At 32.4% G+C, this 25,901-nt stretch overlaps 1 protein-coding gene across 1 annotated transcript in view; it reads right to left on the bottom strand.

Annotated features, from left to right (window-relative positions):
- Window positions 1-25,901, bottom strand: part of LOC129219578 (SWI/SNF-related matrix-associated actin-dependent regulator of chromatin subfamily A containing DEAD/H box 1 homolog) — a 65,877-nt gene that overhangs the window by 5,490 nt on the left and 34,486 nt on the right. Inside the window, exons 8-16 of the mRNA XM_054853877.1 lie at window positions 20,431-20,566; window positions 20,180-20,317; window positions 18,415-18,510; window positions 17,280-17,384; window positions 10,647-10,790; window positions 8,909-9,004; window positions 8,733-8,825; window positions 7,027-7,145; window positions 387-569 (exon numbers count right to left, since the gene is read on the bottom strand). Of these exons, the coding sequence (XP_054709852.1) occupies window positions 387-569; window positions 7,027-7,145; window positions 8,733-8,825; window positions 8,909-9,004; window positions 10,647-10,790; window positions 17,280-17,384; window positions 18,415-18,510; window positions 20,180-20,317; window positions 20,431-20,566 (1,110 nt within the window). The remainder of the gene's footprint in view (window positions 1-386; window positions 570-7,026; window positions 7,146-8,732; window positions 8,826-8,908; window positions 9,005-10,646; window positions 10,791-17,279; window positions 17,385-18,414; window positions 18,511-20,179; window positions 20,318-20,430; window positions 20,567-25,901) is intronic.

Here is a 25,901-nt window from a genome sequence, read left to right as displayed (position 1 = left end):
GGTTGAAAGTTATCCTAAATAATTATATTTTTTGAGAAACCAGGAATACCAGGACTAAAAGTAAAAAATCAAGACAAAATATTTTTAACACAGGGATATCAGAACAACTATGAATGATCCTTGCATTAGGTTCCATTTGATTCTTGCTTCAACTACAGTTCTATTCTAGACATTATTTGGAGATAAGTACAATGAAGTGTTGCGGTGCTTTGGTCAATGTTAAAAAAAGTCATGTGGCATTTATAAAAAAAACATTTTTTACAAACATTTTATTACAATAAATTTTAAATAAAGTGAAAAAATAAAAATCTTTTGACATTTATTGACACAATCAAAATGTATGATTCATTTGTATGTCATTTAACTAGAGGAAAATTGAAGCTTACCTTATCTGGCCAACTCTATGGCAGCGATCTTCAGCTTGCTTATCATTATATGGATTAAAATCAATGTCATGTAAAATCACAGTATCAGCTGAAGTTAAATTTATTCCGAGACCACCAGCTCTGGTAGACAACAGAAACACTGAAATTTCTGGGTCACTATTGAAATCATCAATCAACTGCTGTCTGAAAAAAATAATTGAAACATTGAGAAAACTTTCATGATAAGTGATCTAATACAGTAGATTCTCATTTTAAGTGGCTTTATTTTACGCAGATTTGATTACAGTGAAACCTCTATGAGCAACCACCTCCATTAACGACCAATTTTCTAAGGCATTGATTTTCCTTCCTTTCTACTTAATGTTAAAATTCAGCTGTGAGTGACCGTCAAAACCTCTCTTAACAACCTGAAGAATCGAAAACTCAGCACCCAAAAATAGTAATTTTCGGTAAGAGATTACTAAAAGAGAGGTAATGAAAGAAAAGTAATAAAGCATTTTAGTCTAGACACACAACTGTCTTCTTTTGGTTACAAAAGTACAGTCAAACCTTGATATCTGGAACCTCCTTATCTCGAAATCCTTGATATCTTGAAACAAAAATTTTCCCCAGTATTTTCTGTAAAATTACCTGTGTTTTCCATAGTTATCTTGAAATTTATTTTTCGAAGCCCTTGATATGTCGAAATTTTTACACAGAAGCAAGTTTCAATTGTCTTTTTGCTTTGGCAATTTTTGTAGTAAAACCAGTTCCAGGGAAAATTGCTTGTTTTTCATCCCTTTTCTTGGAAATTTTGTGAATAGGGGGGTTGGGTAAGATGATAGAGTAGTGTTAGTATGAAGGGGGTGCTGTGTTTTCCCCAGAGTTTAGAATCTTTGTGCATTTCTCTCAAACATGTTGTCCACTTTGAGGAAAGGTGTTCTATTTTCCTTCCATCAATTTTCAAGCGAAAACAGAAAATGTGTTCCTCATTTTCATCATTCAGCTTTTTTAACTCCTAAAAAATGGCTGCTGAGAACATTTTGAATGTGAGGTTACTGGTTAAAGATAAAATTAGAATTTTTAAATTTTTAGGTGAAAAAACCAAGTTGAAATTGTTGTTCATTTCAAAAGCTCATCCTGTGCACTTTCAACAATTAGAAAATTTCAAATCTAGTGAAATACTTTTTTGATCGTAATTCGAAGTGGTCCCATAGTACATATTTAAATGCATATAGTGTACATGTGTGTAAATGTGAGAGTTACTAGTGTAATTTTTTAAAAACCTTGATAACTCAAAAACTTGATATCTCAAAAAAATTTCCCATCCCGAGAGATTCGAGATATCGAGGTTGTACAGTATAAATAAACCGGTATGATGTGGCAAATATGTTCTTCTCGGCGTTTCAAATGTATTTTTTTCCTGACCCTCTGTTTAGAGCCTCGAGATTGTTACAAAAAGGAGGGCATAGATTTTTGCCCGCTTGAAAAGCTAAAGTGACATCTTTATATCTCGTGGCAGGTCAGGCACATTTCCTATCATTGTGGGAGGTTGATAAGGGCAAGCATTCATACAAAAGGTTGTTCTTGAAATTTAGTTGTTGCTTACAAATAGAGTAGGGGCATTCCTACATCATTTTAGACGTTAAAATTTCTTTTTAGCTCATTTGAACAGGTGATAAATAGATAGGCTCATGTTGTACTCAGATCACACTAATGATAACATTAATAATTGATGTTAGCAGCTAAAAGCTGAACTAGGAAATAAAGTTGATTCAGTGCACACAAAGAATTTGAAGCAGATAAATCTCTTTTCATGTTTTTAAGGGAATCAGTTCTGAACGGAAAAGTAGTGTAAGATGTATATTTCAGTAAAGAAAATCTTTAGTTTTTTTCATTTAAATATATCCTTAGCATAATGTTCTTGACATACTGCAAGCAGAATATAAATAATTTTTGCTGGTGGAATCATTGTTTTTTGCATTTTTAAAAACAACTTCTAACAGGGACAAACCTCCATTAATGGAGGAGGAACAGAAAGTGGTTGCTCCAGAGAAATTTCCCTGTATACGCAATTTAAGATTTGAGACCTTTACTTTATTTTACATGAATGCGGCATTGCCAACAAGTAAAATATTTCTTTCTTTCAAAAATCCAAACCCCAGAGATTGCAGATGACATGTAATAAACTGCATTTTGGGGTGCTAATAAGCAAGTTGAGATATTTTTTAGCAATTGGTTCCAGAGCTCTTACCGGAATTAAAGTTGTTAAACTCACACAATCCAAAGCTCACTGGAAGAAGAGCTTTTAGAAGTGACAAAGAGGAACAAAATCAATGAGAATACTGACATCAATAAGAAACAATCAAAAGCTTTCACATTGAAAATTTTGAGCCATTCCTTGACAATGGCAAATGAACTTTGTAATTTGCTAGTGAAGGAAGATCTTGTCATGGAAATGGCGTGACTGATCATGAAAATATTAAATGCCCACAAAGAACTACAGAGAACAATAATGACTGCAGCATATTATAACCAGCTCTTTTTCACAAACACTAAGTTAATTCATGTTTTCTCCATGCACATGAGCATTTGTATTGGAATAAGTACACACTAATTTATCGATCAACTTAGTAGTCTTTTTTCTTTCATCTATGGAACCAAATTTCTATTTTAATACTACAATTAAGTTTTAATTTACGCCATTTTGATTTATGTGGCATTGTTATGGAACATAACCCCCGCATAAAATAAGGGTCTGCTGCACAATCAAATAATTTTCATATCAATGCAGAAAATTTTCATATACAGTAAAACCTGTAAAGTTAACCACCTGTCTAAGTTGACTGCTTTTGACAGGTACAGAAGTAGTTCAATATAATATAAATCAACCTCTATAAGTTGACCACTATAGTAGTGCACCACAAGTGGTCAACGTACACAGGTTTCTTGATTTTTCCTTCGTCTAATATTTCAAACTCTAGCCAAAATTTTAATGTTCGCATGAAAGCATTATGTTAAGATTGAATGCAACAGCCTGGCTGAAAAAAAGTTAATCAAAGTTATGAAGATTCATTTCTGAACTTTGCATTTCAAAATGCTAATAAATCATATAAACTTTTGGTGCATAGGTATCATATACCTCAGCAATATTTACCTTTTAGCAAAACAAAAAGAAATGTTTTTTATTGGCTCACTATGAGCCTTGAACTATTGATTTCATTTAAAGTCGCTTTCTAGTAGCACAACTAAATTTTCAGTTAAGAATTATTTACAACAGCAGAATTTCGAAATTATTTTAATATTCAGAGAAAATTGGAGAAAAATATAAACATAAAACTTCTCACACCACCTGGTTAACTTCTTCTGTTATTTTGTCGTACAAAGGTATTTATTTATTTCAGTTATATTACAGGGATGAGAGTTATCAGAGAACAAAAAAAAAGTAATTGAAAAGCATTCAGTAACATCATATAGAAAATTGCTGATACCCATAGTTGCATCAAAATACCCCTGTTAACTCTGATATCAAAAATTCAACCAGAAAATGGTTAGCTTCCAATCTTGAAGGGAAAATGAATTTTTTTCCCCATTATGATTCTAGAATAAACACATTTTTCAAAATAACTGTCTAAACTGGTGTTTTGTTAAAATTAAATTTCAACTACTGAGTGATGCTTTGCACATGTGCTCCTAAAAATTCAAATTAAAAAGCAAAATATAATGAGCTTAGCTGCTATTATAGTTAAAAACATGCAAAAATGGCTAATGATAAGCATGAAACAAAAAATTAAAACTTAAATTTAAAATTAGTGTCCAAGGATATGTAATTATAAATTTTTAAAATAATTTTAAAAAATTTTTTGTCTATTTAAAACAAATCATAAAAAGAAAACCTCCAGAAAAAAATTTACATGCAACTTTTTTTTTCTTCGAAAAAAGCTCTCTCATGTGTACAAGTATATTTTTTGAATCACTACAGGTACTAAATAAAAACAGCAAAGTTTTAGGAAAGCCTACATACAAAAAATGAAAAAAATCTCTTTGAGTAAACTTACTCTACTTTGAGTAATTTGCGACATTAAAAGTTTAATTTTCTAAAATTTAGTTTAAATTTTAGTTTTACAAAAGATTGATTTTCTAAAATTTTTATGAATTTAAGATAAACACTCCAATAAAATTTGCCTCTTGCTTTTTGTTCCCATAAAATCTGCCTCTTGCTTTTTGTTTGTTTGATGTTGGAAAAATAAAGGAAAGCTCAAAATGCAGTATAAAATATTAGATTTGTAATAGATACTAAAAAGTAAACTGGTATGATTTAAAATATTTAAATCAATAAAATACTCAGGAAATAAAATTTTTGGGATTTTACTTTTTTTAAGGCAAAAGAGCACTTTTCCACAAAAACTATTTGAATTATTATACTGCATCATTGACATAATGACCCTGAAATCACCTTAAAAGTTATGTTTCAAACAAACCACTCCAGAAAAAGAATTGCCAGCAATACCTCAAAACTTTCAGCTAGAACAATAAAAAGAATGTGTCCTTACGTTGGTGCTATATTTAAATTATGAAAAAATAGCAAATTTTTCTAGAGTTTAGTACGCTGTTTTGAAATTTCCAAGATTTATAAGTGCTGCTCACTCTTTCTGAGGGATGGTAACCATGTAACGTCATAAAACATTTTTGAAAAAAAAAAAATAGAACTGACTTCAAAATTGCTCTAAAAAGTGAAAAATTTTATTCTTTAAACAACATCGATAATACTTTTAAATTTAATTTTTGAAGTTGGCGCAAAAACAAAAAATAAAATCACGTGTAACCATGCTTTGTTCATATTTTTTTCAGAAAATCATCCTAAGTTAGGAATGAAACATTTATACTGTTACTCAAATACAGTCGAGTCCCGACTTACACGAGGGATGCATTCCAAGACAGCTCGCATAAGTCGGAATTTCGTGTTGTGGAACAAGGTATGTTTAGTAATTTTTTATAAGCATACCCAATTGTTTCAGACGTTTGTAAACACCCCTCATATTGTTTCAAACCATTTATTAACTATATATTGCAGTATCTTTTACAAATAACCGACGTTTTCTGTATTTTAGAAAAAGCGATATTATTTGACATAAAATTTTGTAATTTAGCACAAAATAAATGATTAATGGGGGAGAGAAACTTAAAATAAAGCAGTATGGGGTACTTACAGTATGTACACTACAGCATTATTATAGCACTTAACAGTATAGATATAGTAAATATATTTATAGTTTAAAAAATGAAGGTTTATGCAGTGCAATCAGAAAGTATTTTATCAATGTTTATATGCAAAATGAAAAATAAAAAAGTTAAGAATAGGAGCGGTTATTTGTATGAACTAAAACAAAGCGTTGTTTAGACTAGATAGACTAACAAAGCCTAGTTTAGAGAGTGGATGAACTTCTGCTTTCAGTGATGCTAAAGGGATGAAAGTCCATTCACAAAACCAATATTTAGTGTCAACAAAGCCCATTCTTACTCTCCGCCGCTCTTTTCCGAAAATTTTCATGTTGCAGGCGAGTAATTTGTGTCTGCACTAAAAAAATCATTACTCATGAAAAACTCTCGTTATAGCCATATCACGTAAGTCGGATCGTGTTGTAGCGGGATCCGACTGTATACTGTCATCAATGCATAATGTATGTGGTAGTGAAAAAACTGGGCCTGGTTAAATTTATAGTTGTAATTGAGCTATGAATGATTTTATCTATCATTTTTGCGCCAACTTCAAAAATTATGTCTTAAAGTATTATCGATGGTGTTTAAAGCATAAAATTATTTTTCACTTTTTAGAGCAATTTTTAAGTCGGTTCTTTTTTTCCAAAAATGTTTTATTTCATTCTTTTTTAGTGTAAATGTATTTCAGAATTAGTAAGAAGCTGACATTTCGAAACTTCACCTTATTTTTTTCATAAAAGTGCTCCTTACTAAAAAAAACTATAAACACCACTTAAACTTGAAGCGATTGGCACTAAAAATTTATCTTTGTTCCTCTCTGTAATTCATTTGTGTGTTAATTTAATTATAACCATTTAAATCTTACGTTTTCCCAAGCTAATTTACATTTCACAGCATCCAAGTTGCTTGTGATGCAATCCTGTATCTCCTTACTTAGCCCAGATCATCTGTTATTGGCATAGATGATAATGATAAAAATACTACTATATAGGCTACGCAGATCCTAATCACTGCATTACTTCGCTTCCAGTTTAGGTTTACCCCCCGATAGAGCAATAACGCTGAAAAAACTTGATGCTTGCTTCAGAGAAGCCTTCATTCAAAATTATCATTACAACTACTATTAATATCAATGTTGTATGACACTAAACTTTTGCAACAATGGGTTTTATATTCAATCATTTAATATGGAAATTGCACGAAATTTACTGTTTTTTGTCCATAACTTTTTCTAAAGAACAAATATGGTCAAACAAAGTAATGGGACCTAAGTTGAGCCATCCCCTATTCATTAAAAAAAGAATCATCAAAATTGGTTCACTAGGTGAGAGGCTGTGAATGGATAAACAACAACAAAAAAAAAAACATACATACGGTATGAACTGATAACCGCCTCCTTTTTGAAGTTAATTTAAAAACTAGATGAGAATAAATGAAATACCTTTCTGGGACTGGTACTTGACCATCAAGCCTTAAGAACTTGTATCCCTTTATATTCATATATCCTTCAACTATGTCCAAAACCATTGTGAATTGACTAAAAAGAAGTATCCGATGATCCTAAATATAAAATATTTATTTTTATAGTATGTGTTTAAATAGATAGAAACACAATGAAATATATGCCACTAAAAGAAAAGTCAGTATTCATATTCTTTTAGCAGAAAACACATTTTTTATCTTCTAAAGAGATGTTCAAGGAAGAAACTGGAAAACAGGCATCAAGTACAAGGACAAGTTATGCACGGACAAGTTGTTTACAAGTATAACAACTTTATAGTTTACATTTGTCAATTTAGAAAATATAGGGAACAGGGTAGGGATTTGTGTGTGGAAATAAATAGGACTCAATTTTTATGAAAAAAACTTCAAGACATTTTTAGGGCAACAAATATTAAGACCTTTAAAAGAGAGGGTGGGGGGTTAATTTGTGTATATGTTTCATTTTTCTCGATATTCTTATAGTCTGCAAACCTCACTTTCGAAAGAAAAAAATAATAGTTCTTAAAGGAAAATTGTGAGCTACTCATAACTTTGTTTTAACTTGAAATAGATAAGGATATGTATTGTGAATACTCCCCCTCCTTTTTTCCGGCATCTTAGTGCATAATTTCCTCTTTTCATAACATTAAAAAAAATAAGAAAAAGATGTTTCATATGATGATAAGTCTTTTATATTAAACAAAAATTCTGGGTGTATAAGACTATGAAACACTAGTTTCGAACTCTAGCTGCAATGTCCCCCTCCCCCATTCAAATTTTACAAATTATCAATACAAGAATGGGAACCATTTTTTTTTTCGGATAAAAATTCTTTAACATTAATTTTAGGAAACAAAAATTCCGTCCTCAGTATGTTTTTTTTTATTTAAGGAAAAAAATAATTGAAGTTTTCTAACTATGCAAAAATAAATCCAAAGTAAAATATGTCAATATAAATAAGTCAAGTTTATACAACAGTGGCGGATTTACAGGTTTCAGGGGCATGTCGCAATGCATTTTTGGGGCCGCCTTGATCTTGAGCCATGTGAAATATTTATCATGTGCATTTTTGAACAGCTTCGGGGCCCCTAGCAACTGCAACCTTTGCAGCATGGTGAATCTGCCGCTGTTAGACAGCTAATAACAGAAAATGTTTTGCAATGTTATGAATATTGCATTCACTTATTAATGATGTAGTTTTATCGAAACTATTTTAATGAACATCATGGAGGAGGGGGGTCAAATTTAGTTCAAATATGAAGCATCTACATCGAAGAAAAATCAAACTTGAACTTAGGAAAAACATCCATGTTGTACCCTTACAGAATAAACAACATGATAATACCAGAATTTCATAGATAGTGGGTTTATGGACACATGACAAAGAAGTTATTGAAAACAATAAAATGACAATCAATTGCCACTTGTTAAAAAATAACTTGCTAAACAATTTATATTTCATCAATATATAAATTGGATCCAGTTTTTACTTCAAAATTTATAGCAAAGCGGAATTTAAATTACTTTTCTGAAGAAAATGGTATTAAATTATTTAAATTTAGACGCATACAAAAAAAAAAGAAAAGAAAAAGAAAAAATCATTTTTAATGCAAAAAAAAAAAAGAAGAAAAGGGTTGAAAAATGTTTTCATTTAATAAATACTACCTGCTCTATCAAGTTAGGCAAAAGTGAATCCAGAACTTTAAACTTTCCAGAATTAAGGATAACTTCATCTGGAAGAATGAATGGTGCCAGAGACTGGAATAAAAACAATACTTAGTTCACATTCACTTTTTTTTAATCATAGAAAACTGAAATGAAATTGATTTGAAAATAAAAACCTTAAAAGATTTGCATAGCTTGTGCAGCTCGAAATCAGACATTACACCCATGTCTTCAAACACTAAATTGGGATCTGCCTGAAAATGAGTTGGTTCCTGTAAATGAAGCAAACATTTAATATAACAATAGTTTCAGAAGCATTTTTAAAAATTTCAAAAAAACGTAACACTTTTGCCGATCTAAGCAAAATTTTCCATTACTTCCCAAAAATATGTAATACATTTTCCACACACCTCAATTACAGAAATACAGGGTTCGCGTTTACGCGCTATAGCGGGTTTTTTACGCAAATTCGCGGGAAAGGGACGCAACTTCCGCGAAAAATCGGGTCCCAGGGACCCAGAAAACCCAAAAGATAAGAACCAGAAAAAAAATGGGAGAAAAAGCTAAAGATCTATTTAGTAAATGCTTTTAAGCTTCAAAATGACCAGGAGAATCAACAGAAAGGGACTAAAATGACCCTATCTGTTTATCAGCTATTCAAACACACCCCAATTGTGGACCAGTCAATGGAATTTTAGTGATAAGACTGGAGCTTACAGTGACCTCCTGGGCAGAGCGCAGGGAGCAAGTTCACAAATAGCCCATTGTACTGTATTCTAAGAATAAGCTTTCCCTCAACTTTTGTCTTGAGGAAATTCCTAAAAACAGAAATGAAGACTAAAAATGAGAGAGGTTTTCAATGCAATCTTCAGGATTAATACAAGACAATTGTACAGTAAAAATATTGCAATTTGGTATTCATGTAACCAGAATTACTTTTGAAAATCATCATTTTGCATCCCCAATAAAAAGAGGGGAGAAAAAAATGGCGAATATTTTCCAGATCGCGCTAAACACAAAGAGTTCCGAACTTTACATTTTTCTTGTTAAATTGCTTATGAATACTTGAATTTTATACAAAAGCACTTTAACCTTGTTCTTTTTCTAATAATTCATCTCTTTCTGATGGGTTATTTTTATTTGGACTTGCAAAAGTCGGGTATTAATCAATCGCGCCATTTTCAAAATGGCCATTTTAAAAATAGAACAAAAATCAAAACAGATATTTTGAACAAGTCAAAATAAAGTCAAATATACGGATTTAAGATTGCAAATGAGCAATTTTCACACTCATATGAGAAAATGTTTCGTTTTTGCGATCGCGATTTTTGCGTTGGGTTCATTCGCTTGCGATTTATTGTTATTATTATGTAATTGCCAATGATAATTGGGAAGGGGGGGGGGGGGGTGTCTGTTTGCTTTTTTCACTAAGAAAAATTTCCAGGAAAACAAAAGTTAAGGGAGTGCTTTTTGCTTGATCAATCAGAGGCACTTGTTTTACATTTTATGGTAAAACCATTTTTAAAGTAAATTTTGAGTTAATCTCATTGTAACTGACCAAATAGTTTCTCACATAACTGAGTCTTGCAAGTGTATTATTTGAAAATAATTTTACAATGATAAAATCACAAAAAAATTAGGGCAAAAATAGCCAATTTATTTTATTTCATGCCTCCCCCCCCCCCCAAGTATAAATATTTTTATATTATTCATTTCTGCACTAAGATTTTCTGTTTAAAATTTAAGGGACTCATTTTTTCCACCAAAGGACCCAAATCTATTTCATTAATGGGTCCCTGGGACCCATGTTACAGATAGTTGAGCGCGAACACTGGAAATATCAATAATTCAACATAACCAATCATCAACATCAATAGTTTTCCTCCAATGATATTTTAGTAAAAAAACATTTACATTTAGCATTAACTTTGACATCTTCTTCAACTTGTCATCATCATATATGTGTCTAAGAAGCAATGGATGATTAGCTGCCTTTCGCAACTGCATCATCATTCCAGCTCCACTGGAAGACCCAGTTCGCTCCTGGTCACTCTCAACCTAAAACAGTGAGATAATTGAAAGTTATATATATATATATATATATATATATATATATATATATATATATATATATATATATATATATATATATATATATACAGTGCTCGATTTCTAAAAATTGAGGTACCGGAACTCTGTTAAGGGCGGACACACCGGGGGGTCTGAGGGGTATCCATACCCCCCCCCCAGCTAAAGGGGGGTCCGGGGGCTCTCAGAAAATTTTCAAAATTTCAGTTTAAAATTACGCATTTTTAGGCTGTTTTTACTTCTCAATCAACAATAGTTTAGTGTTCAAAAAGTAAGGCTTGAAACAAATATTTTGACTAATCAAGTAAGAAGAAATTTCAGTCAGCAACATCAACACTTTAACACAGTCAATCAACAAGTCAAACTGCCAACCACGTAAGAAAGGGAGTATTCGGTTAAAAAGAAAGAAATATTTTATTGAACTCAAACTTTTTAATAAACATAATGAAAAGCAGTAAAACAATACAACATAACTGTTTCAAAAATTGTTCTTAAAATATACTCCAAAACTTCATCATGTTTTCTTCGTATTTGCCTTCTCTTGATCTTTCCTTACTCTTGACAGCTAGCGCCGAGTGGTGTCCAGAAACCAGCCAAGAGTTAACATACTTCTCTGGATCAAACAGTCTAAGAGGAGGTCCATTAATTTTCAAAAACATCAGGCCAGAAACCGTTCTTATGTTGAGTGAAGATCGCAGCGGTGTAATTATTAAGTTCATCTGAGAGAATCCTCTTTCACATTCACTTGATGAAATGGCAACCGAGTCAATTGATTGTTTTACAGGATTGAGGCTTTCTGGTAACTCTCTGGAGTAGATATATTCGCGTAAACCTGTAATTAACTGTCTTTCGTTAAGTTTGAACCTGGAAGCAAGTTTCCTCATTTCATTTTCCCCAAAAGTTATTGGGAGTTTCGTCGGCCAGGTTTTGGTATCCATAACTTCAAGAGTTGTAGCTAACTCAACATCTTTGTCATCAAGTAGTCTCGTTTCAATAGAAGTTTTAAGGGCCTCGTAAAATATTTTGGGGTTCAACGGCTGATTGTCTGATCTCCCTTCTTTTGTGTGGAGAGGAACTCCGAAAAAAGACAAGTTGTTTACTGCTTCTTGAGCCATTGTTGAGTAGGACCCTGGAACTGTTTTTCTTTCTTCAAATAAACCAACTGTGATTAGCAATTTTCTGTTCGCATAGTTCAAATCTGCATTACGATGTTGTAAAGCTTCACTTAGTTCTGAAAGTTCTTGCAAAGCATCTGCCATCAATCCCAGGTCTAGAATGAAATTAGTTTCTGTGATTTTGTTAAGAAGTCCGGAAAAAGTACTTTTATCTTTGCTGTCTCTAGATGGGTCATTTGAAGCTTCTTTAAAGTGTTCGACTAATGCTTCATATGACGTCCAAAAAGCTGACACAGATCTAAAACTAGATGCCACCCAACGGGTGCTCAAGACTCTTCCAATTTTTAACATTTCTGTATCCAAAAGAGTTGCACAGCTTCGAAGTTCCCTGCTGTTCTTTGGTGAAGCATGATAGACAACATAGAGTTTGTCAATAAAAGATTTAAACCTATTAACTTCTGAAACAGATTTAATAACGTCTGACACTGACAGCTCAAGTCTATGGTTTGCACAGTGCCAAACAATAACAGAAGGAAATTTCTCACGAAATAATGTTGCAACGCCTTTGTGCTTACCGATCATAGCAGCAGCACTATCACAAGTTAAGCTTGTTAAATTATTACTTAAAAATACGTCAGATAGTCCATTAGACCGAAGACAGTTCATCAAAGAGTCAAAAACAGCTCTAGCAGTAACGCCATCTAGTTCTATTAGATCCAAAAAGACGTTAGTGGAGCCACTCATACCGGTTTTAGGCAAAGAACACCGAACGTATACTATTAAACTTGACTTATTACTTAAGGACGTGGATTCATCAATTATCAAACCAAGTTTTGTATCATTCTTAATGATTTCATCTACAAAGGTTTTCTTCATTTCCTTACTGATATGCAAAGCAATTTTAGCACAGGCTTTGTCTGAGTGTAAAATGCGACCCATGTTAATCCCATTTAATTCTTGCAAATCAACTTCCGTTTCAAAATTGTTAAAAGACTGATTTTCTTTAACAACCTTGTACGCCGTTCGGAAAATTTTCCCCGTTATTTCTTTTTCATGAGAGTTCTGTCTCAAAATAGTTTTCTCCAGTTTTCCGTCTTTACTTTCGATTAGGATTTCAGCAGCTGCCTTATGACCAGCACTCTCTTTGTGGTCAAAAATCTTTTTCCTTAAAGACGTTTGCTTTTTCTGTTTAGTGTCACCATAACTGTCTATTTCAACATTTGCCCATTCTTTTGAAATTTTCATACCTGTTTTTTTCTTAACAGATAAGATCCCTATTTCTTTACAAGTACTGCATCCTAACTTTCCATTTTTAATTAACAACCAGTCATATTTTTCGCAAAAATCAGTTTTTTGAAAATTAGTCCAACAATCTGGCAAGGCATTGTCGTTACACTCAACCTTTTGTCCTTGTTCTTTAGAGTGATGTTCGTCAGAATCTGAACTGGTTACCTTTTCAGTGCTAGTTGACAGTTGTAAGGTCGTTGAAGATGGTTGCGTGAGGTTGTCTTCACAATCAATGGTTCGCTTAAGTCTCTTAGTATCACCCGAGGGTAAAAAAAAAATCGGTTAACTTTTTGTTCATCTTATTTCACAACAATCACACTCGCATACATTGATAAACTTCAACACAACTAACCTAAGTAACGTAACAGAGATAAATAAAAGACGACCGTGTGTGCAAGTGGGTAGTGCGTAGTAGAGTACAGTACAGGACAACACGGACTCCTGACTACGGGACTACGACTGAGCAACTGAGCATCTAGTGATGAACGAAATGGGGAATAGACGCCAGACGGACGAGTCTATCTCTAACCTGGAGGGGAGGAAGCTATACTGCACGTGCGCCGCGGTGGATGAGTCTACTCACTGACAAAGAATTTTAACTGTTTTCAAATAATTTAGTTTTTTTACAGAGAGAGGTTCCGGAACGCCGTTCCGCCGCGTTCCGCCTGAAATCGAGCACTGTATATATATATATATATATATATATAGATATAGATATATATATATATATATATATATATAGATATATATATATATATATATATATATATATATATATATATATATATAGACACTCAAGAGCCAAAACATTATGACCACCCCTACATCTTGCAATGAACTCGCCTGGATGACGTGGAAGGCACGTGATCAGGTGGAAGTGGTATTTAACTGCTGCTGGACAGTCTGAAGAATCATTCTTTCATTTACTTCTGTGTGTGATGGGAAAGGCTGCGGATCTAAGCGACTTTGATAGAGGGCAGATTATAATGGTTCCAAGGCTCAAAACAAGTATTTCAGAAACTGCATGACTCGTGGGTTGTTCGTCACCTACAGTTGCTTATGCAAAATGGATGAATGACGGTGAAACCAACAGTAGACGACATGGTATTGGACGTCCACACACTATTGAAGAAAGAGGTCGTCGGAGACTGTCTCGCATGGTGAAGCAAAACCGGAGCCAGACATGGGCTCAGCTGGCAGCCCAATTACAATGCAGGGCCAAGTAGAATAGTATCAAAGCACACTGTTCAGCGGAAACTGTTGGATATGGGGCTACGCAGCAAACGTCTCACTCGTGTGCCATTGCTGACCAAGCGTCACCGCCAACTGCGCCTGCGCTGGGCCCGGGAACATCGCGACTGGTCCATGGATCAGTGGGAGAGAGTTGCCTGGTCAGATGAGTCACGTTTTGTCATGCATCACGGCGATGGCCGTGTCAGGATACGCCCTCTTCCGGGCGAACAGTTGCTCCCTCAATGTACAGTAGGTCATACACAGGCCGGTAGTGGCGGTATTATGCTTTGGGGGACGTTCCCTTGGGCATCTCTGGGAACCATGGTTGTGGTACAGCAGACCCTGAATGCCACAGGGTATCTGAACATCATTGCGGACCAGTTGCACCCTTACATGGCCTCTGTTTTTCCAGCTGGAAATGGAATGTTCCAACAGGACAACGCTCCATGTCACAAGGCTAAAATTGTGTTGGAGTGGTTCAAAAACATGATGCTGAATTCCTGTTAATGTCCTGGCCGCATAACTCACCGGATCTCAATCCGATAGAACACATTTAGGATGTCATGGGACGGTAGCTCAGAGTTCAAAGACCACCAATTCGCAATATTTCGGATTTGCGTAACAATTGTTTAAACATCTGGTACAATCTGTCTCCGGCCATCTACCAAGGACTTGTGGCATCCATGCCAAGGCGGGTTGAAGCTGTGTTGCTAGCCAAAGGTGGGCCAACTCGTTATTGACAGGTGGTCATAATGTTTTGGCTCTTGAGTGTATATATATATATATATATGTAGAGAGTCAGTTCCCGGTAACTCCAATCTAAAGGGACTGACGAAAAACTTCCGACTTCAGAAAGTTCGAGTAACCGCTAGTTTCAGTTTTCGACATTTTAATATTAAAAACCATTGAATATTTTAATATGTACATATAACAGACAAAATTACAGAAATAAAAAGTCTTTAAGTTCATTATGCACAGTTTCTCCATCAAGAGTTCTGAAGACGAAGTTGTGTCTGGTTTTGAACTTTTCCAGCCATCCAGCACTGACTTGGAAATTTTCTGTATTCAGTAATATAGCAAAATTCGTTGCTTTCTCACACAGCAAAGATCTAATTACAGGAACGGCATGGTCTTGGTTTAGATACTGCTGGAACCACTTGAATGGAACTGATTCTACATCTAGAAAGGTGCACATCTTCATTCATTTCAAATTCAGATTCAGGGATTAATACCGTTTTTTGAAGTTTCTCTTTTCATTTTAATATTGTTGACAGCTTAATTTGGAGGTATTCCATATTCCACAGCAATATCTTTCTTTTCCATTGTTGGATTCCTTTCAATGTCAGAAATAAGATTTACTTTACTTTCTCATTCCAAGATTTATAGCTTTTGCTTGGGGGGGGGGGCACCCCTGATTACAAGGACAAAAAATATAACATCTCTCTTTGATTTAATTGAAAAAGTAAAACTTGTCAATTTGAATTACCATGCATTCAAACATTTGAATTACCATGCATTTGAATATCATGCATTTTGCGGAAAATATCAGGTATTGATGTTTTGTATATCGAATTCCAAATACTTCTATACACAAAGTTTTTTCACTTTCTTTTGTACTTCTTACACATTTGAACAAGGCCCTGTTGTGCCAGTTGGTACAGGTCATAAAAGCCGGAAAAAGGACACTACTTATCCACACTGTGAATAGCTAACACTACTTGCATATGGTGGCTACTGAGTTCTGTGGGAAAAATTCAGTATCTGAATTAGCAGTATTATAAACAAGGAGCAACCATAGCTAGTTGTATTAAAACATTAATACCTTGTCTTGATAGTTTTCCTTACAGAAAAAATGAATTAAAAAATGGGGGAAGGGGAACAATGTATTAAAACACAAATTTTAGTATGATGCCTGGGAAGTTTCATATCATAATTTCTTTAAAAAGAGAAAGAGAGAAACTTTTTGTTAACATTTATTGCTCAAGCCTCAGAGCTAGAAATTTTAAAAAATAATTCATTGGCCCAATGGTCCAGTAGCTAAAGGTTCGGTCCATACACACTTTTAGTGGTAATTTCTTGCACCTTGATTTTAAAAAATGTAAAACAAAAAATAAGCAAAAATAGGTTAAAAAAAACAAAATACAGTAATATGACTAATAGTGTCAATTACCAGTTGTCAATAGACATATTTGAGCGACTGTGGAAGAGAATTAAACAGGCATCTTTCTGTTCCCCAACGTTAGTCAAGGAATTTGAGCCAAAAAGACCTTATTTTTTAAATTGTTTTGTGAGAAAGCCACAATAGATTGGTAGAAACAATATGCTACTGCTGTACAAATTTCAATTATCTTTTCTTACAAAGAAAACCTACACATTGTAAATAAAAATACAAACTTTAAGCAAGATTCAAAAATGATAATGCTTACAATTTTTAAAAAGAAAACACAATATTAAACTTCACTGGTCCCATAGACCACTAAAATTTATTTTGTGCTGGTTCAATGGTTATTTTTGTGGTTGTGGATCACTGTTAATTTCGAGCCCTGTCAAACTTGTTATATTATAAGAATTTCTAAAAGTGCAAGATAAGCAGGACAAAGAATATAGATGATTAATCTCATTCTCTATATTACATACTGACATACATTGGTTTTGATTATGTTAAAATTTTACGCCAGAAAACATTTAATTTTCCTTTTTTTTCCCATCTATGTTTTTACATTTAAAAATCAGAAATGTTTGGAAAATAAACAAATGTACTTCATGTGTACATATGGACAGTTTTTAATAATTAGTTGCAATAAAATTTCACTTCAAAACTTACCTCAGCAGAAAATGTTGCCACTAACTGCTTGTATTTTTCACTCTGATCTTCAGTCATAGAACATCTTCGGGTTTCATCAATCTTTTGTGGCAGTTCTTTTAATACCTGCCAAATAAAATATTCAACCTAATGAAGTTATTTCAGGGGTCTAAGTGGCAACTTGTGAAAAAAGTTACGACACTGTTTTGACGAAATTTTAGGAAAACAAATGTCAAGAGCTATGAAACAAATACCATTATTTTGAGCATATGCTTTGCTTTTTCTAAATTTGGTTATGGACTGCATTCCTCCTTCCCCAGTTGTACCATAAGGGAACATCAGGAGCGATCCTTCAGTTCACTTTATCATAAAATATACATAGGTATACGAGTAGGTAGGTCACTGATAACGGTTTAAATTTTAAAGATATCGAGCTGGAATTTTATGTCGAGTTGCAGGATTTATCTGGGCTTTGGATAATGAAGGATATAAATTGTTATCTTTCATGCATGTGCAGTGAAAATACAATCGCTTTAATCGTTCATATTTCATCAAATTTTTAATATTTAAACTTCAAATTTTATTATTATATTTCTTTTGTATGCTGTCAAATTATCTAAGTTTAGTAACGTTTGACAGAATACTCTGCGTGTTATAAGCCGAAAACCTTCAAATAAAATTTGTATTTTTGAAAGAAATGCTTATATCTCCCTGGGTATAAGAAATACTTTCACAAAAATATAAAATAAATTCTAGATAGTCCGTTGACCTATTTCTGAAATTTACAGTTTATTTGCATCTATTTACAATGAAGGAAGATCAAAAACCTTTTGTTTTCTCAATTTGTTGTTGGTCCCTTAAATGAATAGTAAGACTTAATTTTTATTGGAAAATCACACTTGGAGTATACCTTTTATGTCAAAAAAAAATTACAGAGCAATTGGTCAATTATTTCTCGAGAAATCTGCAAAATGTGTATTTTTGAAAGTGTCTCAATACTTTTGGTCATATAGTGAAGAAGAGATGTTTGAGGCTAGGTGTTATTCGAATACAAATTTGAAGAATAGGTTGAATAATTGTTTACAAGTACATGCGCTTTTACTCCTCCACACTTCAAGAACAAATTATGCTACAGCAACTTAAAGTCAAAACTTACATCCTTCTTTAATCGGCGAAGCACAAAGGGTTTCATTATCTTTTTGGCATGATCAATTCTGTCCTTTTCATATCTGCTTTTGTTACCATCAGATCTCTAAATGAAAAAGAGGACAATAATTAACTTAAATCTTTATAAAATAACTAGTTTTAATTTTTTACTGTGAAATGTTTGACACATTCCATAAGTTAGGAGTTAATAATAACACAACAGACTTACAGACAGACGAAAAGAAACATTTTCCCATTGAACAGATCTACTTTCAAAACTTCAGTTTTATAATAGTTAATGGATTTTATTTATTAATTTTCTATTTCTTTCCTCAGAGAAATTTTTTGAGACATTTTCAGCTCACTTTGCTATATAATTAAGAAAAAAGATTTTAAAAAATAAATAAAATCATGAAAGAGACTTGATTTTATAAGTCATTCTCACAATAAGTTATTTTGACCTGAAGATAAACAGAAAAATTAAAGTGGACAGAAAGCATTGAAAAAATTGTCACTTGAATATATAAATGTAAACGCTTAAAAAAAAAAACATGTTCTGAAAAGTATTCACAATATTTTAATAAATTAATTCATTTTGAAATCTTAAGAATACAGGAATACCTTAAGAGGGGGAAATGATATATTATCAGAATCGAGTAGATAAAATAAGACAAATTACAGTTATATTAACTCAGGAAGTCATTACAATAGTATAATAGTAGTGATAATAATAATGATATTTACAAGTCAGGAAAAAAAATTGGCAGGCACAATTATTGAATGGACCTAAGCTAAGGGGGTAGGCGGAACACAGAAACCAGTGTGTAGTTCAAAATTAGAATAATTATGAAAAAAAAAGAACAATATTAGAAAAGTTACTGCTATCACTACTGTTATACCATTATAATGAATTAGAATAAGAAAAAAAAAAGTGTATTTAATTTAGAATCATTTTCTCACTATAAACATTAACCTCAATCCCTCGCTTTTTGCATCAGTGAGAGAGTGATGAATTTTTGTTTTAGTATCCTGGCCTAATTAATCTGTGAGTTCAATCACACATAAATGATTTTAAAAATTCCATATAATACACAGTTTTCATGCATTATTTCATTTACAAATTAAAAGCAAAGTGAGGGAATGTAAAGAACCTTAGTTGGTTTTATGAAGTCAAACTGATTTCAGAGTCAAATTTTCAACAACCTGAAGGTTTCTCCACCCTTCATTTAGATGTTTTCTCTGCAGTTTACTAGGAAAACAATCTAAATTATATTGATTTTTAAGTGGGGAATAAATTGAACTTAAACAAAGCATGGTAGTTTTTTGCACAATTTAATAATTTCTATGGAACCCCTGTGGTTCCGCGGAACACAATTTTAAAAACTCTGATCTAACAGTTCAGTTTAAGAAAATACCTTTTTTCCTGAGGACTATAAGCATCCATCTATTTCCATCTCAAAGGAAAAAATTATCTGCATTTCGTCTTTTTTACATTTTTTTTTTTTTTTTTGAAAATTTGCGGTTTCTTATATTCTTACAACAATCAAGCCTTTTTTAACGAATTGTTTTTTTTTTTTTAAATGTATTTCTTAATTTTAAAAGAAACTGGACCAAAAAAAGCATTTAAAACAAATTTATGTATCTAAACTTTACCGAAACGAAAAACAACAAGCAGCACTTACAGAAGATTTCATTTAAATGTAATTTAAAAGCTCTGAATATTTTGCACTTTGTTGCCTCACTTGAGGTATTTTTTAAGAAACATATACACTTACCGACACACAAGAAAACATTTGCTTGATCTGCTCTATCTTGCCAGAAAACATGTGAGGCATTGCAAATATTAGCAATGACATTAATTCTACTAGGTTGTTTTGCAAAGGCGTACCAGTCAATAATAATCGTCTTGGTGCCTAGGTTAAAAATATTTAAATTATTCAATTGCATCGACTATAAACTCACTATACTCATGTCACTCATTGACTATACACTTACAAATATATCATTCTCAATTGAATTTACTTACTTTAATTCGCATCAAATTCTGATATCGTTGGGAAGACATGTTTTTTAGCATATGAGCTTCATCGAATACCACATAATGAAATTGTAAATTTTTAAAGAAGTTTCTGTCTTCAGCGCTACTTGTTACCATGTTATACCTGTTTAATATAGAAAGAAACAAAGTTAAAATTTCCTCTTCCTGACAATAAACAGAAAAATAAACAAGAAGTTCCGTCTAGAACTAGACGAGCCTACTTTCCCGTATACCCATACTACTTTCTAGTGCCTGATCAATATTCTCAAAAATAGCTAAAATCGCAAATTTTTTCAAACATATTTTTTTTAAATATTTTAAGCTTATTTCTAGGAATAAAATATTCCTTACTTTTCTTCAAAAAAACGAACAAATAAAATAGCAGCACCTTTTAAACAAAGCAGCTAATACACTTCTTTCCATTAAAAATTTTTTTTAACAGCTTTCAAAATGAAAAAATAATAATAATAAGTTCATTAAAATAAATACATCATATAAAAAAAATCGTTTCTTTTTCCCTTGTTGCCAAAAATAATTTTTTAAATGAATTAATGCCCTTACAAAAATAAAAAAAAAACAATAAAATGTCAACTTAAAAAAATAATTTTCATTGTCAAAAAAAAAAAAAAAATCGTCTGCGCATATTTTTCGAGTTTATTCACCGAAAACTAAATACCTAAATTAAAACTTTAGCGTGAAAATAAAAACAAATCATATCAACAATAATTATTTCACAGTTAAAACCACAGTCAGAGTCGGAGTCAATCTCATTTTGGGATAAAAGAGTCGGATTGAATATCCAAGAATCGGAGCCAGTCATTTGTCCTCCGTGTATAAATGTTTGCCAAAGCTACGAAGTCAGAGTCGAAGTCGGGGAGTCGGAGTCCGATTAATTGTCGGGAACAGGAGTCAGAGTCGGTGTCAGGTGCCCCTAAATTCTCGGAGTCGGAGTCGGGAGTAGGTCGTCAAGAGCTATTTCCAACAAAGTTTGTTTGAAGTAAATCCGCCTTTAAGTTCGGAATCTATATTGACTTTCAGTTTCCCCTTAGGCTCTAATGTTAAGAGATTTGAACTGTTCAAAATTGAACGAAAACTTGTTCAAATCAAAAAGATATTTTCGATACATGTTTTTTATCAAAAGTTTTTCCCTACAAAGTTTGTTTGAAGCCACTTCGATTCTAAGTTCAAGATTTATTTTTGATTTGAATTTCCCCGTAGGTGCTAATGTTAAGTTTTTTTGAACTGTTCAAAATTGAACGAAAAATTGTTCAAATCAAAAAATGAATTATGGGAATGAGATGTCCTCGCCGAGATCTTTCTAACAAAAAAAAATTTGTTCGAATCGGACTATTCATTCAAAAGTTATTAGGGGGGGACAGACAGACAGACCGACAGACATTTTTCCCCATCTCAATACCCTACTTTCCAATTTTTAATTTTTCAATATTTATCTAACTATTTTACTTATTTTTGATTTTTTTTTGTTTTTCGCGATATTTTTAAGATGCATTAAGCCTTCTTTCATGCTTTTTTCTTCCTTCTCTGACTTTTAATGGGAAAGTAGGCTAAAAAGTAAAATGTAGTTAAAATTTGATTAATTCAAATATTGAATTCATATTCATTGATTCAAAGCTTGAAAATGATTGATAGTCAATTTATAAAAGAAAAAAGAACATTACATTTTAAAAAAAGCACTTTTTTCTTCAGAATTATTATAGAATTATTTCCAATTTTACACTTTGAAAAACATTTAAAAAGAGCACTATATTAAAAATCACTTTATAATTGCAAGTTTTTATATATAAAGTTGCTTAACGTGAAAAATTTTGGATGGTAAATTAACATGTATTTCATGGAAAATTCATACATCATTTATTTAAAATAATCTAATTCATTAAGCTAAAATTTACAACTACAAATTAAATTAGCCAGACAATTGCAGGTAAGAGATAAGGATTTACAAGAAAGGACTGCAGAAAGTCCTTCTAACATCTCAAACCATTCATTTTAAACAAACTTTCAGCAGAAGAAAAAAAAGACAAAGAAATCGAAAGAACATTTAAAAGTTTAACTGTAAAACTCAATATTTTTCTTTTTATTTATCTGAATAAGAGCTTAGACGCTAAAAATGCTGTATTAGTTCCTAAATGTACTATTGAAACCCATATACAGTAGATAAGGTATTTCACAATTCCTCACATATGTAAAAATTTTGATTTGTGAAATAGAGTATGTATACGACTTTTCAAGACTCATATATACACGATTATTTTTTAGATTCTCAAAAGCCATCTCTCAAGCTTCAATAGTTTCAAACCCTTCTCTAACAGTTTTATTTTTCTTTTTAAGTAATATGTAAATAGCATAGTTTAAACAAGAAGTTCCGTCTAGAACTAGACGAGCCTACTTTCCCGTATACCCATACTACTTTCTAGTACCTGATCAATATTCTCAAAAATAGCTAAAATCGCAAATTTTTTCAAACATATTTTTTTTAATATTTTAAGCTGATTTCTAGGAATAAAATATTCCTTACTTTTCTTCAAAAAAACGAACAAATAAAATAGCAGCACCTTTTAAACAAAGCAGCTAATACACTTCTTTCCATTAAAAAATTTTTTTAACAGCTTTCAAAACGAAAAAATAATAATAAGTTCATTAAAATAAATACATCATATAAAAAAAAATCGTTTCTTTTTCCCCTGTTGCCGAAAATAATTTTTTAAACGAATTAATGCACTTACCAAAATAAAAAAAAAAACAATAAAATGTCAACTTAAAGAAATAATTTTCATTGTCAAAAAAAAAAATCGTCTGCGCATATTTTTCGAGTTTATTCACCGAAAACTAAATACCTAAATTAAAACTTTAGCGTGAAAAGAAAAACAAATCATATCAACAATAATTATTTCACAGTTTTTATTCACAGTTTTTAATTATTTCCACAGCAGCGGAGTCGGAGTCGGAGTCAATCTCATTTTGGGATAAAAGAGTCGGAGTCGAATATCCAAGAATCGGAGTCAGTCATTTGTCCTCCGTGTATAAATGTTTGCCAAAGCTACGAAGTCAGAGTCGAAGTCGGAGTCCGAGTAATTGTCGGGAACAGGAGTCAGAGTCGGTGTCAGGTCCCCCTAAATTCTCGGAGTCGGAGTCGGGAGTAGGTCGTCAAGAGCTATTTCCAACAAAGTTTGTTTGAAGTAAATCCGCCTTCAAGTACGGAATCTACATTGACTTTCAGTTTCCCCGTAGGCGCTAATGTTAAGGGATTTGAACTGTTCAAAATTGAACGGAAAATTGTTCAAATCAAAAAGATATCTTATATACAAGTTTTTTATCAAAAGCTTTTTCCTACAAAGTTTGTTTGAAGCAAATTCGCCTCACAGTTCGGAATTGCTTTGAATTTCCCCGTAGGCGCTAATGTTAAGTTTTTTTGAACTGTTCAAAATTGAACAAAAAATAGTTCAAATCAAAAAGTGAAATATGGGAATGAGGTGTCCTCGCCGAGATCTTTCGAACAAAAAAAAGTTTGTTCGAATCGGACTATTCATTCAAAAGTTATTAGGGGGGACAGACAGACAGACCGACAGACATTTTTCCCCATCTCAATACCCTACTTTCCAATTTTTAATTTTTCAATATTTATTTAATTATTTTATTTATTTTTGACTTTTTTTTGTTTTTCACGATATTTTTAAGATGCATTAAGCCTTCTTTCATGCTTTTTTCTTCTTTTTCTGACTTTTACTGGGAAAGTAGGCTAAAAAGCAGTGTTGCTAAAATATTACTTACAGCATTGTAAATGCACAAAACTGATAATCAGTAAGAGTGATAATAGTACAGTATGTACAGTATCAGTAATGACAATATATACTGTACATACTGCACTCTTCACAATAATAACTGAACGAGTCAGATGAATGTTGATGCTGTGCACCTGATCAGATTGTGGTTAGAATTCTGACAATGGCTGTATATCAGGAAAACTTGTCAAGAAGAGAAAGAAGAGTGGCCACCTGCCAATTAAACATTTGCTTTTAATGGAGATTTTGATTGGCCATCCAATTTATTCATCATGAAGGATAAGATGTCGTTTTTGGCTCTGTAATTTTTTGGGGATGAAAATAGCCAATCTTCCGAAACAGCACACAAAGCAGACACTTACAAAATAATATTTGCTAAAATGTTAACAACTTTTAACATGAAAACTTTTAAAATAACTTTTATAGATAGTTTCATGCTGTAATATTAAAAAAGCATAACGAGAAAGAAAATCTTATTTTTCTAATCTTTTACTGTATTTTTATAAATATGAGGCTCATTTCAGAAAGTAGTTCCATTTAGTGGCAAGTTGCTGCGGGAAAAGTCAGACCGCTTCAGTGGCTTGCCTGTCTTTGCATCAAGTTGTGTGAGGCTAGCATTGCCTGTGTTATTTAACTACAAGTTTTTAACTTTTAAAATATATATTATCCCTTTTAGCTCTTTTTCTTGCAATTTTTTTTTTAAATTTAAGCATCTTTCAAATTCTGTGATTTAAAAAAACAATATTCTTTTAAAAAAAAAAGAATTTTAATCAGTTGAAATACTACCCCCCCTCCCCTTTCTGCTGCGCCCCTGGCGAGAGCCACTCCTGCCAACCCCTAGTTGTGCTACTGTCTAAAATCTAAGTGAGCAAATTAACTCACAAATAATCACCTGGTTAGAAAGCTATAAATTGTAAGGAATTTATACCAAGGAAAGTTTTAATGTTTATAATAACAAAAATTTTCAAAATGTGTCAATCCTAATGTGTCAATGCATTTGAAAATTACCCCACAAACTACCTTTCCTATAAACAAATAGATGCCTCCATTTCTGCCAATAAACCAGATGTTTGCCTTTCCATATTATCGGTGGTTAGAAAGTACTTTAATTTCTGAACTGACATAATGAATAACTTTGTTACTACTGATTAAATTTTACATTGTGTTTAATCAAATGAGGCAGTGAGAAGCAAAGGGATGCAAGTGGACATTTTCAAGTTTTGAGTAAAACGCGTATAAAGATTACCTCCTAGGTAGGCTTTCAGTGAATTCTTTTTCTAAATCATGCTGTACAGCAGTACCTACCAGGGCTACTAGTACTATCTCTTGCCTCAAGCAGGGTTCGTACTTAATTTCAGAAATTAAATGAAGGAGTTTTGAAGGAGTAAAATGAGATTTTGAAGGAGTACTTTTGGGCTATCCTTATATTTATATATATATAAATTTTGTCATTTTTTTTCAACAGATTTGAACTCCTTCCCCCTTTCTCACACTTTACCTTTCTCCTTCCCTTGTCACATGTCCTATTTTTCATAAATATATTGTTATAATAACTGTGTGTTGTCCCTTTTTGCCACCCTCTCTTCCCCTTGTCACAATTTCATGAACCCGTCTTCCCTCAAGGCATGACATCACTTGTGGATGACTCTTTTTACAATG

Source organism: Uloborus diversus, chromosome 1 (genome assembly GCF_026930045.1).
Source record: "Uloborus diversus isolate 005 chromosome 1, Udiv.v.3.1, whole genome shotgun sequence".
In the NCBI taxonomy this organism is placed as follows: domain Eukaryota; kingdom Metazoa; phylum Arthropoda; class Arachnida; order Araneae; family Uloboridae; genus Uloborus; species Uloborus diversus.
Note: the sequence above shows the minus strand (reverse complement) of the source record. Positions and strands in the feature narration are given on the sequence as shown.